A 14738-nucleotide genomic window follows, 5' to 3' on the forward strand; every position below is an offset into this window, starting at 1 on the left:
CATTAAAGTTTGAACAGAACAGCAGATAGAGGCAGTGGATGTTGATGCCCTTCTCCAGTCCACATGTTACATTATTTGCACATCACAACAACAGTTCAGCTGACTATTTAACGACTCTTTATAGTCTTTTAAAGTCAAAGTTGTGAAGTAACGATGGACCTCAGACACAGCATCTCAAGGCTTTGCAAGCACATGAGCAGACTGGACTTGTATGATCATCAATAAGATCATCCAGAGCCTACAGGAGCCTATAGGTCCCATATCATTCAGCACTCTTAGCTATAATAAAGAATCATTTAGCTGGAGGATGATAATGTCCCAGGTGCTGAAGTTGATAAATGACTTAACATCTGTCTAACACACCCGGGGGGGTACAAGTGTGCACGTTTTCATAGAACATCTACACTGCAACTCATTGAACAACAATGTGAATCATACCACAACATGACATCATCAAGCATGCTGCATTTATGATCAAACAATTTTAAGCCCATGCAACACAATCAAGCAGGAATTATGCTACAGTTCAGGATTCTGATGGTTCAAAAGTTCACTCACGCTGAAAAGGTTCACTGCATTCTCCACACACACACACACATACACACACACACACACACACACACACACACACACACACACACACACACCCTCATCTAAGGCCACAGGCATCATACACACACGTTCTGCTGCCATCATGTATTTAACTTTTCTGTTACATAAACTCAGATCCGGCTCCAGCAGAGACCTGAGACCTGAGGCCTGAGGAAGCTGCCGGCTCTCTGTGAGCTCCTGCAGCTTCATTCCACAGCAGCAGTAAAGTCTGCAGCACATAGATACATGAAAAGAATCCAGGAGGAACATGAACATGCAGAGACTAGAAGATGCATTTACAGATATGCAGACATGCAGATACATTTAAGCCCATAAATCTGTTGTGTAAGAAGCAGCAGCAGCAGCAGCAGCAGCAGCAGCGTGACTCTGAGAGACTGAAGGTCCCTGGAAGCCCCACATGAACCTTCACACCTCCACGAACGGAGCTCCCACGGGACCGGGCGAGATCCACACTTACAGGAAGAAACTTGATTTTGGAAGTTGGCCCACGATGACGCTGAAGTTTGTGACTTACTTCACGCTCCTCACCTCCGCCGTCCACGCAGGCCTGATCAGAAGGAGGCAAACGTGCCCGGAGGTGTGCGACGCGTCCCACTGCCCCGTCCCGCCCCGGGCCTGCTACTACGGCCTGGCGAGGGACCGCTGCGGCTGCTGCTCCGTGTGCGCGGCCGGGGAGGGTGAAGCCTGCGGGGAGGAGTCCTGCGGCGACGGGCTGCGGTGCGAGTCTCCCGCCGGGAAACACGGGAGGCACCGGCGCGCCTGCGTGTGCGCCTCCTCCGGACCCGTGTGCGGCAGCGACGGGAGGACTTACCCCAGCGCCTGCCGCCTCACGGCCGAGAACAAGAGGGCCGAGCTCGGGGAGATTGCAGCGGTCATCTTGGTGCAGAGGGGCCCGTGTGAGTCTGGTGAGTGTGTGTGTGTGTGTGTGTGTGTGTGTGTGTGTGTTTATTTATCTTGTGTTAAAGCACAAATGTTCCCAGGTTGTTCCCAATTAGTCCCCCTGATCGTAACATCCTTCCTTCTTATTGATCTTTCTGTTATTGATGAATCTGATTCGCAGGCTCCATCCCATAATAATAATGATGCTGATAATCGAAGCAGGCAGCTGCAGTAAAGAACAAAATGTCAGAGGGTTCAAGAAAAGCAAAAATTAAAAATACAACACTGAAAAATTCAAATCACCCAAAGCTGCAACAAAAGTCAAGTAAACTAAAAATTTAAATACATTTACATTTATTCATTTGGCAGTAATAGAACACAGAGAACAGGAGTGTGAAACTAACAGCATGTGTTTGTGTTTTGCCTGATTTGCAGTGAAGATGAAGCTCGCCTGTATTTTTAAGCTTATAACTTTAAGAAACACAAACTTTTATAAAGCATTTACTGTTTGTTGTTGTTTGGAAGTTACTGTGTTTGTTTGTTTGTTTGTTTGTTTCGACTCTTATCTATGACGAGAACCTCAGCAGCTACAAAAGTTCACCTTGTCTTGTTTCTGAGCTGCAGCTGTGTTGTGTTCTTTGAGTTGTATATACATTGAGTTATCTATATATTGATCTGCCAGAGGTGGCGCTAAAGACCAATCAGGTTAATGTTCATCATCAGTTCTAATTATGGATCCAAACCTGTGCTTCTTTACTCACGGCTTCTCAATCACAAATGTTTGGGCCTTTATATTAGAACAAAGAGATCCAATAAGTGTTCAGTCAGCGGACCCTTGGATGGATGCATGGAGGTGATAGCTGTGCCGTATAGATCCTCTGTGATCGCTGCAGTTTGAAGCGGTGCCACACTGTGACCTTACAGTATGGAGGCATAAAGTGAAAATAAATGACAAAGACATCAGAGAAACAGAATCAGTTGCTGTTGCTGTTGTGGTTCCCTTAAGCAAAGCACTTAAGCACCAACTGTTCCACCAACTTTATTGGGCAGGGCAGCGGCTAAACGGAGCTGAATACTGGCTGTAAACACTCCCATGCCTAATAAAGGCTGAATACAAGATCTGCTTCGGTCCTGAGCCCCCTGCTGAGCGCTAATCATCACCTGGGCTCTTTTATTTGACTTAAAGAGCTAATAAGCTTTTCCCCCAGTTAGCAGTTGCAAATTTCAACTCCTGCGTGCAAATACATCGTTTTCCTTTTCATATCCTGTCCTGTTCATTTTCATAATATGCAGCTGCCTATTATAGTCACACACACACACACACACACACACACACAGGGAAAAGAGTTCCTCCTGCATTCGTCCTCCCACTGCTTTCTGTTGTAAGCAGGGTTGAAAAGGTTTGCAGACTGTAGCATTGAAAAGGAAAAAGAAAAAAACACTGTAAAATCCTTTTCCCTGTCTATATTTCTGAGAATTTCAAAACTGAAAACTGTCTGGAAAGCAAACTTCAAAGCCTTACAGGTCACACAGAGTCTGCAGACTTCAAATGTGTGCTTCCAGTTAGCGCTTTAGCTTCGTTGCTGTCAGATACGTCACCGTGTGTGGCAGACCAGGATGTGAGCTTAACATAACTTCTGAAATGACCTGAGATACAGGAAACATGTGCCCGAGGTAAACACGTTCATGTTAAACCTGTGAGTGTGAAGACGGAGATCCAGAGACAAACATGCAACACGATACCGGCATGTTGTATCGTCACTGTTACATGATTTCTATCTGAATCTTCATGCCAGAAACCCAGAGTACAGCAGAATGGCTGTCTGTGTGTCTTCTTGCCTCTGGCCTGTTTGTGTGGTTTCAGTTGTCAGTGTCTTTTATTGTCTCTTTCATTAAGTCATTGTTTCATTTATTGTTTCACACCCAGCTTCATTAGAAAGCCGTGTGTTTGAATGTTGCGCTCGGTAAATGGTTTGTGTTGTTTACAGTTTCACACAGGTTTATTTGAATGCAATCGAAGCTGAGTTACATTAAGAGGAACACTGCTGCTGTTGTTTTGCTTCTTCACTGCTGTGCTCACTGAGGCTGTTGTTTTTGGTCGTGTCTCCCTCGGTTGTTATATTTATAATATGTTAATGTTAGCCGTCTACTGTGTCACACATCCATCAAACTAAATGATTGTCAGACTGATGAACATGAGGTACACAACTTTGTGTCCGTCAGTGTGAACATAACAATGGACAATATGGTCCAGCAAAGCCTGCCTGCAGAGTTCATCACCTTTCACTGGTAACCATGGTGATCGGGAAACCGAACCTGTAGGTGTAGCTTTAGTTTTTCTTTCTTTCACCAGATGATGGTGTGTGTGTGTGTGTGTGTGTGTGTGTGTGTGTGTGTGTGTGTGTGTGTGTGTGTGTGTGTATTCGTTAAATTAATTATCCTGAACACCCTTACTAGGTTGTTTATCCATGACAACGCCTCCACCTGCCTGTTCTCACCCTGAATGATTCACCAAGCAGTGAAAATATGTCAAAAAAGTATCAATCTGTTTCAAAGCAGAGCCTGGAACGACAATCACAACATGGACTACAGTACTGTACAGTTTGTCTCCTTAAAGTAAACTGAGTTATTTCATCCCAGTCAAACAGGATGTTACTTGTTTTACAACTGTGAGACACATGACAGGTCCTCAGCACGTGTTGGGATTTATATGCAAAGCTGCTATGGCAACACAGTTTAAGGACTGAGCTCCAGTTTCTTCCATGAACAGGAAAACTATATGAGGTATTTTTGGTTTTCTGACGACCCCAACTACTCCCCTACTTCCAAAGTAGTTTCTGGTATCAGATGCATTTTAAAGTGTTTCTGTAGAGACAAGTTGATTTGTGAGACACACACGGCGTCAGTTGGAGAGTGAGGAGGCATCTGAGATGGAGGAGTGTTTGCTGGAGGAAACACGGTGAAGTTAATTTAAGAAGCAGAGCACAGTGACAGTGAGGACGGAGGACGACTTTGATTTGGCCCAGAGGCATCAAAGGCAGGTGTTCAACAAAGAATTTGGTTTTAAAGGGAATCCTATCTTAGATTGTTGGGTGGTAATGTTCACGGCTGCACTCTGTTAGGATGTAGATGCTGATTTCGTGTGATGTACTGTGAGCGATACCTCATTCTGTCCATTACAACAAAGTAGCAAGAGTAGAAAAGTAGTAAAGCAGATGGTTTGCATGTTCATGAAGATGTTTGTCTGTTTCCAGTGAGTTCATGATCTTACCTGGGCTGTACAAACTTAAAGAGCAATGATGTGTTATGACTTGTCTGAGAATTGAGCCTGCTGTCATGAGACACTCAGCTTTGGCTTACTGAGATTATCTGGTGATGAACTTTAATTCCACTCTTCAGGAGATACATGGACATGAAAGGAACGATGTGAGAATGAATCCAAAATCAGATCCTGACTTTTTAAACTGTAGTTTTGATGAAAATTACACTTTTGTTCATTGAAATTTAAATGCTGATTTTTGTGCTGAAGATATTTCTCATGTTTCCTTTATTCTCCTGCGCTCATCAAAGGAACACAACATCCAGGAAGTATGCGATACAAGTTCAACTTCATTGCAGATGTTGTGGATAAGATTGCTCCAGCTGTTGTACATCTGGAGCTTTTCCAAAGGTAAAACAACCCGGAAAAACAGATGAAAACAGATGGAAACTGACGTACAAACAGCTAATCTTGGCTTTTCTTTCATGCCAGGCTGCCGTTTTCCAGCGAGCAGGTGTCTGTGTCCAGTGGTTCAGGGTTTGTTGTGTCAGAGGACGGCTGGATCGTCACCAATGCACACGTTCTCGCCAACAAACAGAGGGTAAAAGTTGAGCTGAAAAGTGGTTTGCAGTACGACGCCACGGTCAAGGACACGGACCAGAGGATGGACATCGCACTCATCAAGATTGAGCCAGATGTGAGTGGAAAGAAGTCGCTCCCTGAGTGCCCTTAAGTCTATCTTGTGTTCTATTCTGGCCTGGCCTCTTGTCACGAGTGGCTTCCATCAAAGTGTATTAATCTGTGTAGATAGTGGGCTGGTGAAAGTCACAAAGGGCCTCTGCCCTTCAGAATTAGAGCCCAGTCTTTAACACGGTCAATTTATCAGCTGATTTCCTCCGGGGATTTGCTGGTCATGCCTCATAAATTCAAAGTTTCAGCTGTTTGTGTCTGTTTGTGTGTAGTGCTCTGAATAAAACATGCGTGGACACAAGCAGCTGCTCTGTGTGGAGGAAGAGGCTCCGCTCCTCCTGACCACCTCGCTGAGTCTCCACTCAGCAGGAACGAGACGATTAACAGCTTTAGAGCTGATCTGAATTGAAGACAGAGCTTAGGAGCTGTGTATGAATGTAAGGTTCACTCAGTGAGGCAGTACAGTCTGTTACGTCGCTGTTAGACGCTCCTATAGCCTGACTGATGTCATGATGCACGGCTCTAAAGTCTCCACGCCGCAGGAGATACATTATATAGCAATAAATTCAGCCTGGGCCGGGCATAAGAGGGCAGGCAGAGACAAGCTAAGGCTTTGGTTAGATTGGTTTACTCAACAAATCACCTTAGCTGCACAAGACAAGGAGAAGAAACGCTCATGGAAACAGCACCGCTAACTACGGATGCTAATGGATCAACTGCAACTGACAAATCTTGAAGTGTAAACTAGTTGGCCAGTCTCCTAGCATTAATCACCATTAAATGACTCCTTTCTACTCTCTGCTCACACTGCTGCCTTGCTCCAGAGTCCCTTGCCAGTGCTTCGTCTGGGTCTGTCGTCTGACCTGCGTCCGGGGGAGTTTGTCGTTGCCGTGGGAAGCCCCATCTCCCTGCAGAACACCGTGACAACCGGCATCATCAGCACCACCCAGAGGAACGGCGTGGAGCTGGGCCTGAAGGACTCTGACATGGAGTACATCCAGACCGACGCCATCATCAACGTCAGTGAGGCCACAAACTCCTCACCTCATGTATCTCATCCTCTTTCATGTCCTTTAGGGTTGTGATTTAAACACACGTTTCTCTGCTTTCTCTCTTAAATTCATAGTATGGAAACTCAGGTGGACCACTTGTCAACCTGGTAAGAGAATTTTTTATTTTATTTTATTTTATTTTATTTTATTTTATTTTATTTTATTTTTATTTTTATTTATTTATGTATTTATTTATTTATTTATTTATTTATTTATTTATTTATTTATTTATTTATTTTATTTATTTATTTATTTATTTATTTATTTATTTATTTTTTTTTTTTTTGATTTTTTGATTTTTTGATTTTTTGATTTTTTGATTTGATTTTAATCCATTAAGTAAGGGATAACCCAAAATCTCTCCTCTGTGCTCTGCTGCTTCTCTTCAAAGACTAAACACATAGTTGCCATACCGACACTACACTGTTCACTGTCTTTCCCCAGAGTTAATTTGTTAAAAGTTGTATTTCTGTCGGTGCTGTGTTGGAGGTGAAACCAAAACTTCACAGACTTTGACTTATCGCTCAGTGGAAGAAAACATATGCACTGCTTTTACTGCCGTTTTGTCTTTCCATATAGCAGAGCCATAAAGTCCGTCCAACAGTTAAGAACCGGCTCTCTCACGCTCTATTTCACAGGACGGGGACGTTATAGGCATTAATACTCTGAAAGTGGCAGCTGGGATCTCTTTTGCCATTCCTGCTGACCGAGTGCGGCAGTTCCTCGCTGAATCTTATAACAGACAAATCAGCGGTGAGTGGCGTTCCAGCGTTTACACACACTCCTCCTCAGATACCATGCTTATATCTGTCCTTCATTTATTTATGTGCTCGTTCATTCATTCAGGTGTTTTCTTTTAGGAAATACTTTATCAAAAAAGAAATACATGGGCGTCCGGATGCTGCAGCTTTCACCATCGTGAGTAAACAGCAGGAGAGTTCAAGGTCTGATTAGAAGGCTTATCCATGAGGGTTTGTAAAGCATTATGCAGTTAGAATGCAGGAATACACCATCAGAACTGATCTGGTCTCTATTTAACCTGCTTGTGTCTGTTTTTAGACCAATATACCAGATATATTTTGATTGATTTGTTTGAACTTGAACTCGTCCCTACTCTTCTCTCTCTCTGTCCAGTTTGATCCAAGATCTCAAGGAGCAGCAGCAAGATTTCTCCGACGTGAGAGCGGGAGTTTATATTTACGAGGTCATACCTGGAACAGCCGCATCCAGGTAAGAGTTCAACCAAACCCTGCGCAGACAAGGTCACACTATACTACAATACACTGGACATGTGCCGGACATTGACACTGGCTGATATCAAGGCTTTATTCTAAAATGGCTATAATGTTATGAGGAAAACCTTGATTTACACAAAAACATGGACATGGAAGTTCATAACAACTAAATTAGACTTTTCTGGATTTAAAAATTCTTTAAACTTTGGTAGAATTTGAAGATACTGTACATGTATAATATTTGTATACGCGTTTTTTCAGAATTTTGAGGTAAATTCACAAAATAACACACATTAAAAGCATGTGGAAAATCTATATATTGTTGCTGAGTGGCAAATATCTCCAGTTTAATATAATGTGACAATATCAGACCTGAAGGAGATAAAGCACAAGTGTTCATACATGTGATTGTCTAATATTATTAGTAATCAGTGCTGAATGCTTAAGAATGAATATTATTTGCAAGTATATCCCCCGCCTCAGTCCAACATATAGCAACATCAATATCAACCTCATGGATCAAACCCTGACTGATACAAAGACACTGTTGTTCTTTCACAGACACTGTTTATTCTTTAATTCTGAATAAATCCATCATTGTAGTTCGTCCTACCTGAAGTTAATCAGTCTGATATACAGCAGGACATTGTTTTGGTACTGGATTTGACCGAATGCAGCAGCCGCTCTGTGAGCCGGTGTTTGGAGGCCTCTGGATATTTCCCGAGCTGTGGAATCAGAGCATCCCTGCACTTCTCAAGGCTGCAAATTGAACTGTGGTCCAGTTGCTCATTATATTTGTGCTTCCCACAGGCAGAGCTCTGACATCTTTGTCTTCATGTAGACAGGATTTCTCTCTCTAACGCTTTAGACTCACTATATTCCTAATAGCCCAACATTCTCCCCTTGACACTGAAGCCTGGAGCTTTGAGCAGCAGACAGAATTGGACAGGACAGGACAGTTTCCTCCACATGTTCTGCCTCCTCGCAGATTCGCCTCCTCGCTATCTGAATTCCATCTTCCTGGTTCCCCTGCATGCGGTGTCAGTCAGTCTGCATAAGATCATCAGTTAGAGGAAATGCCACCGGTGTAAATGTCAGCGTGCAATATGATGTCATGACCCCGCCGTCGGATTGTTTACTTTGTCTCTTGAGGGAGCGGGAATGTGATACAGTACCAGACCTGACCAAAGGTCAGGGGTGTTTACGTGTGTGTGTGTGTGTGTGTGTGTGTGTGTGTGTGTGTGTGTGTGTGTGTGTGTGTGTGTGTGTGTGTGTGTGTGTGTGTGTGTGTGTGTGTGTGTGTGTGTGTCCCACAGTGCCGGTATGATCAGTCACGACGTGATCATCGGCATCAACGGCCGGCCGATTCACACGATGGATGAAGTGACGGACGCCGTGCAGACCGGCTCCTCTCTCTCTGTGGTTGTGCGACGACACGACAGGGACGTCGCACTAACAATCGTTCCTGAGGAGATTGACTGATGTCACTGCGACTGGAATGAATGACGACCATTCAATCTACCTTCAAATGTAATAATTCTGATGTAAACAGATGTAAAGTTTGCCATGCATTTTATTTTTAATGTGTTTGTCTTATATCTGTGAATATATCATGTTTAAGGTGAGAGACACACTAAGTATTCACACACCACTGTGTTTGTGTACACACACTCACACATCCTGTTGGAGTAAGTTCATACTCCAACAGGATGTAAGTTTGTAACTTCTTTAAGGAGACTTTAAGACTTTATTAAGGACACTTAAAAACTTTTGGTAAATGAAGGAAAACAAAGGGTGCGTTTTCCAAAAAGGACAAGTAACTTCACAAGTGCCTGTGTGTTTGAAAATGAATTGATTGATTGATTGATTGATTGACTGATTGATTAGTAAGTATACATTTTGATGATGAAGCAAAGTGTTGGAGGAAACGCTACATGCAACTTGGCTCTGTTGCAGGATGTGTGAGATTTATGCGAAATGAAAAAGACTTGAGTTGTATAATGTTTGTTATATAATAGTTATATAATAGTTGTATAATAGTTGTATAATAGTTGTATAATAGTTGTCAGCCATCGTGTTCATAGCATTTTATCTAAAGGCTGCTAATGGGATATTTGTATGTGTGTTGTAAATCAAACGCATGAGGACGTGAGCTTCATAAACCTTACCTCCTGTGTTGTTCACAGTATCAGCTGGTTCCTGATCAATCCACTTGATCATGTGACCCACCAGCATCTTAACACACATCCAGTTGTGGCTGTATCCATTCTTAACCCTTTATTGGTACATACGTATGTAATATTTTGAACAAATAGAACTGAAACTATTTTTCCTAATGCCATGTAAACGATCCTCACTGTATACGGGTGCCATGGCAACAAAACTGTGTACTGCACTGTGTTGTTGTCAGCTTTTCATTTAGACATTTAATATAAGGTATCAAGTTTGTACATGAGTGTAATAAAGAAACCTTGAGATGAATGAAGCCGTCTGAGAGAGAGAGAGAGAGAGAGAGAGAGAGAGAGAGAGAGAGAGAGAGAGAGAGAGAGAGAGAGAGAGAGAGAGAGAGAGAGAGACCGCCTGCAGACCGAGTCTCCACACGGAAACAAACCACAGCCCATTAAATCCACTCTGAGAATTATGAGATCAGACTTAAGGGATATCTTTTTAATTGGATGATAAAGACTCAGCACAGTGACGAGTACGAGAGGAGACGTCTGTGTGTTCCTGTGCTCCGGGTCCAACACACACCTGTGCTGCTTCATTCAAATGTTTACAAGCACAAGAGAGACAAGAACAAAGAGTAAAAGAATGAAGTACAGTCGTCCCTTATCTTAATCTTAACTTACAGATGAAAGACTTCTTTACTCTTCCCCCCTGAACACGTTTAGTTTCAGATTCACAACATTTACAGACGTGTAAGGGTTTCTCATTAGTTTGTAAATAACATCAGGTCACATAAAAAGATGAGGCAAATAAATAAAAGAGTAGATTGGATTCAGGTTTAAGAATATAAAACGATCCAAAGCTTCTGACAGGCAGATCAATCATCGTATTTACAGTATTTTACATCAAACACACTTTCTACAGCTCTGATGAACATTTCAGCCGGGGAGGAGAATTCATCCGCTTCACTGTGACTGGTGATGGGGAACATGATGACATCACCATTCAGACTGAGCTCTGTGAAGGCTCTGAAGGTTCTAGAAGTGGATTTTTGCTAAGCTGGACTCAGCGAAGGTCCAGCTCTGCTCTCTCTTCAGTCAGGAGGAAACATAGGAGTCACTAAACGTCTCCCACGTCTCTGCGGCTGACGGGGAGGAGCCGACACTTTGATTGGTTGCGTCTTCTTCAGCTTTTTTTTATGATTTGGATGTGAAAGTGTTTTTATGGAGCGCAGGGTAATGAAACCTGCTCCGTCTGTGAGCGAGCACATAAAGCTCCAGCTCCCATAAAAAAGGCAGGAAACTTAACAAAGTGGAATCTGAGGGATGGGAGCGCGTGATCGATGCCTCAGCTGTCAATCAACTCTCATTACCTTAATCCGGATGACAGGATCTGGAGTTCCATTCCTTCCATTTATCAGATTAAATAACTATTTACACCCTCACACACACACACACACCACATTCCTCCACTCAAAGCCTGGGAGCAGTCAATCATTAAGTTGCCAGCGTGAGTTACAGTGTGTGAGCCTCAACTTTCTCAGGCTCTGTGTTTAAACTTGCTGGTGGCTGTAAGGTGCCATCAATCCAGACTCTGCAGGGGGAAACTCAAGGAACGGAGAAGAAGATGAGAGGTTCTGGCGTGGGAGAGCGGAGTGGGGGTACGTAAGGGTCATGTGACGGGAGACTAGAGTGGATCAGGACTGTGCCAGACCCAAAGTGGGGCCAGAGAAGAGAGAAGAGAAGTCGTATTGAACCGTCATGGCCGTATCATTCTGCTGAGTCATCCTTACTTCCTCTCAAACGCTCACATTTTAAACCAATTAAATAAGAACCAAATCAAATCCTTCCCCTATCTTTCTCAGGAGTCTATAGAAACCCTGTGGGGTCCCTCTGGAGGTCCCTCTGGAGGTCCCTCTGGAGGTCCCTCTGGAGGTCCCTGGACTCCACTCTGCTGTAAAGCCCACAGAGGCCAGAGTGTTCATAACCGGGGCCAGACTACAGCCAAGTCCCTGAAATACCCATCTAATAATATCTGACAAACAGAGAGCTGAGGAGCAGCAGCCAGAGTTCTCCCTGTTGGAGTTTGTCCTCCCTCCTCCCTCCTCAGTAGTAGGTGCACCAGTTGCTGTAGTCACTGGGCATGAGGCCTCCGGTGATGAGGAGGATCAGGTCTACAAACCACCAGATCCCCAGACCACCCAGCGTCAGCAGTTTGCCCACAGCCGTGCCGGTGTGACCCAGGCAGAAGCGATCCACGCCGAAACAGCCAAGGAAGAAGGAGTAGAGCAGAGTGGTGATGAAGTAGTGACCGGTGTACCTGAGGAGAGGGGGAGGGAGGGAGGGAGGGGGAGAGAGAGAGAGAGAGAGAGAGAGAGAGAGAGAGAGAGAGAGAGAGAGAGAGAGAGAGAGAGAGAGAGAGAGAGAGAGAGAGAGAGAGAGAGAGAGAGAGAGAGAGAGAGAGACATGTGTAAGACAGCAACACTTCACTTCTGGTCAACTATATAAAAGATGGACACAGGTAAAGCAAAGAGTTTGACATTATAAATACTTTTCTCAGTATAAATATAAAGTGCAGGGTCTCTGTATTGTTGTCTTGCATGTTGCCTGTCCCTGGTCCCTGGTCCCTGGTCTCTCTTGTCTCTCTTGTCTCTCTCTCTCTCTCTCTCTCTCTCTCTCTCTCTCTCTCTCTCTCTCTCTCTCTCTCTCTCTCTCTCTCTCTCTCTCTCTCTCTCTCTCTCTCTCTCTCTCTCTCTCTCTCTCTCTCTCTCTCTCTCTCTCTCTCTCTCTCTCTCTCTCTCTCTCTCTCTCTCTCCCTCTCCCTCTCCCTCTCCCTCTCTCTGTCACTGCAGCTTTTCTGTTAGAACCAAACAATGCAGCGCGTCCCTTGTCAGCTTTGTCAACAGTGCCCCCTAGTGGACACGTGTTGTCACTGTTCCGTCTGAATCAGCTGCCTCACTCTAAAGAATGTGATCACTTTAGGAACTTCGTGATTATGTTCTGTTTGATTTTCTTTACATTATATTTCTGTCTGAATCTTTATCAGAGTCTGGACTCACACACTGTGACCAAAACTTTATACAGTTACAAACTAAATCATTGTTACATGAACGTATTTCTCTTGACTCATGAACATTGCAATAGATTGATCCTAAGCTCAGTCTGCGTGTTCTTCCTCCTGTTTAACACAAAGTCTTATAGTCTCATAACTTCATACGAAGACCAAGCAGCACAGCTTCTGCCTGTTTAACGTCCAGCACATCCTCATGCACGTCCACCAGAGAGGAAGAGGAAGGACCTATTGATTATGGTGACCCTGTGACCTTTCCTCCAGATCAGATTCACACTGGGCTCTAGAATAGATTCTCTGTGTGCAGGTTTAGGTTTCCTGGTGACACAATAGGTGTTAACATTTTCTTTACATTCCAGAGGTGACTGACCTTGAGAACGTGTGTGTGTGTGTGTGTGAACAATGTTTGTACTGAAATCACTGAAATGCTTCTTTTCCAGAAAACGTAGTGAATGTCTTTTCTCCAGTGTTACGCTCTGATGGACATAAAGCTCTGAATGTCCACAGTGAGGATCTTGGACCAACACACTGACTGAGTATTCAAACACATGTATGTCTGTGTGTCTGCAGTCACGTACTTGATGCAGGGCACGTTCCCCCGCAGGAACTCTCTGGGTCCAGCACACTCGATCTCATCCAGGGCCGTGCAGATCACAGGTGTGTGGTTCACTTCTCTCCGAGTCTGACCGCCCCACTACAAACACACACACAAACAAACAAACAAAAACATTAACAAACATCATGTGTGAGTCGACTAAACGTCTTCAACCAGGCAGAGTGAGAGCGTGATGATGTCACTGACCCCCACACAGCCGTGTCCCATCTCCGCAAAGGCACTGTGGTTCCCTGCGTGGTCCACAGGCTCCTGACAGAAGATGAACTCCTCTGGTCTGTACCGCACAGAGAGAGGAGAGGAGGGAAAGAGAACAACCACATGTCAGTCACAGTTTGAGGTTCATCAGCTGATCAGACAAGCAGGAGAAGGATAATATCTCCATGATGTCTCATAACTGTGCTCAATGTCATGTCAAATGCTTACTTCAACAGAAATATACAACAACAAAGGTAAATAAAAAGCTTAAGGTTTATTTTGCCCTAATCATCGCTAAAAGTCTCCAGTTATCAGGTCGTGATTTGTAGCATTAACGAGATTTTACGAGATTTCCTTTAGCATAGCCACCCAAAGCTAACGTGCTAACCCCAGCCCGCACACACTCACAGGTAGCTGCAGAGGACCACCGGGGACGGGGGTTTATACTCGTAGGTCTCCGTATCGTTCACACTCTCCACCGGGACTTCATACTTCACTACGTCGGGCTCCGGCTGCTCGGTGAACGGGGCGGCGGTCGCTTCGTGTCCGGGGGAAGCAGCAGGAGACTCCTCGGTGGAAGCGTTCAGAGGATGGATTCCTTCCAGATGTTGTAATAGAACGACTGTCAACAGCAACAAGAACTGTCCGCAGAACAGAAAATAACTGACCGAAATCATGACCGTCCTCTAAATGCGACATTAACCCGAATAAAAATAGTGTAACGTTAAACACGGACAGCTGCCATTAGTCGTTTTGTTTTGACCAGGTTGTCGCGTCGAGTGATGTCATCGTCAAGCGCCAAGTAAAAACTAATGGTGCCTTTCAAGAGCGTAGGAATTATAAAAACTTAACTCCGTGTTTACGGCCAAATCGTTCTTATACACTGTGCTCCGGTCTCATACCTCCACCATGGTTACCACAGCTGCAGGTTTAGGGGGGGCAGAGAGTTTTACTTTGCTTCGATT

At 44.2% G+C, this 14738-nt stretch overlaps 2 protein-coding genes across 2 annotated transcripts; one reads left to right on the plus strand and one right to left on the minus strand.

The window, feature by feature from the left end:
• Positions 1-1009: 1009 nt before the first annotated feature.
• htra4 (HtrA serine peptidase 4) lies at positions 1010-10372 on the plus strand. The gene is made up of 9 exons (XM_076167416.1): positions 1010-1517; positions 5062-5161; positions 5243-5447; positions 6265-6459; positions 6567-6599; positions 7131-7245; positions 7353-7410; positions 7627-7722; positions 9044-10372. The coding sequence occupies exons 1-9, from the start codon at positions 1010-1012 to the stop codon at positions 9207-9209; spliced, it is 1476 nt and encodes a 491-aa protein (XP_076023531.1). The 3' UTR covers positions 9210-10372.
• A 7-nt stretch (positions 10373-10379) lies between these two features.
• Positions 10380-14576, minus strand: tm2d2 (TM2 domain containing 2). The gene is made up of 4 exons (XM_076167443.1): positions 14182-14576; positions 13765-13852; positions 13541-13656; positions 10380-12212 (listed from the first exon to the last, which is right to left on the minus strand). The coding sequence occupies exons 1-4, from the start codon at positions 14448-14450 to the stop codon at positions 11999-12001; spliced, it is 687 nt and encodes a 228-aa protein (XP_076023558.1). The 5' UTR covers positions 14451-14576; the 3' UTR covers positions 10380-11998.
• Positions 14577-14738: the final 162 nt, after the last annotated feature.

The sequence above is a fragment of the Genypterus blacodes genome, unplaced genomic scaffold (assembly GCF_046128005.1).
Source record: "Genypterus blacodes isolate CSIRO-AG114 ecotype Tasmania unplaced genomic scaffold, CSIRO-AGI_Gbla_v1 ptg000158l_1, whole genome shotgun sequence".
Taxonomy (NCBI): Eukaryota; Metazoa; Chordata; class Actinopteri; order Ophidiiformes; family Ophidiidae; genus Genypterus; species Genypterus blacodes.

Bases quoted from the DNA above. Each gene is read 5' to 3' on its own strand.
- htra4 (XM_076167416.1), top strand. From the start codon at position 1,010: ATGAACCTTCACACCTCCACGAACGGAGCTCCCACGGGACCGGGCGAG. The intron at 5,162-5,242 runs GTAAAACAACCC...CTTTCATGCCAG, and splicing joins CATCTGGAGCTTTTCCAAAG to GCTGCCGTTTTCCAGCGAGC. The intron at 7,723-9,043 runs GTAAGAGTTCAA...TGTGTCCCACAG, and splicing joins CCTGGAACAGCCGCATCCAG to TGCCGGTATGATCAGTCACG.
- tm2d2 (XM_076167443.1), bottom strand. From the start codon at position 14,450: ATGATTTCGGTCAGTTATTTTCTGTTCTGCGGACAGTTCTTGTTGCTG. The intron at 13,657-13,764 runs GTCAGTGACATC...GTGTGTTTGTAG, and splicing joins TGGGACACGGCTGTGTGGGG to TGGGGCGGTCAGACTCGGAG. The intron at 12,213-13,540 runs GTACGTGACTGC...CCCTCTCCTCAG, and splicing joins GGGAACGTGCCCTGCATCAA to GTACACCGGTCACTACTTCA.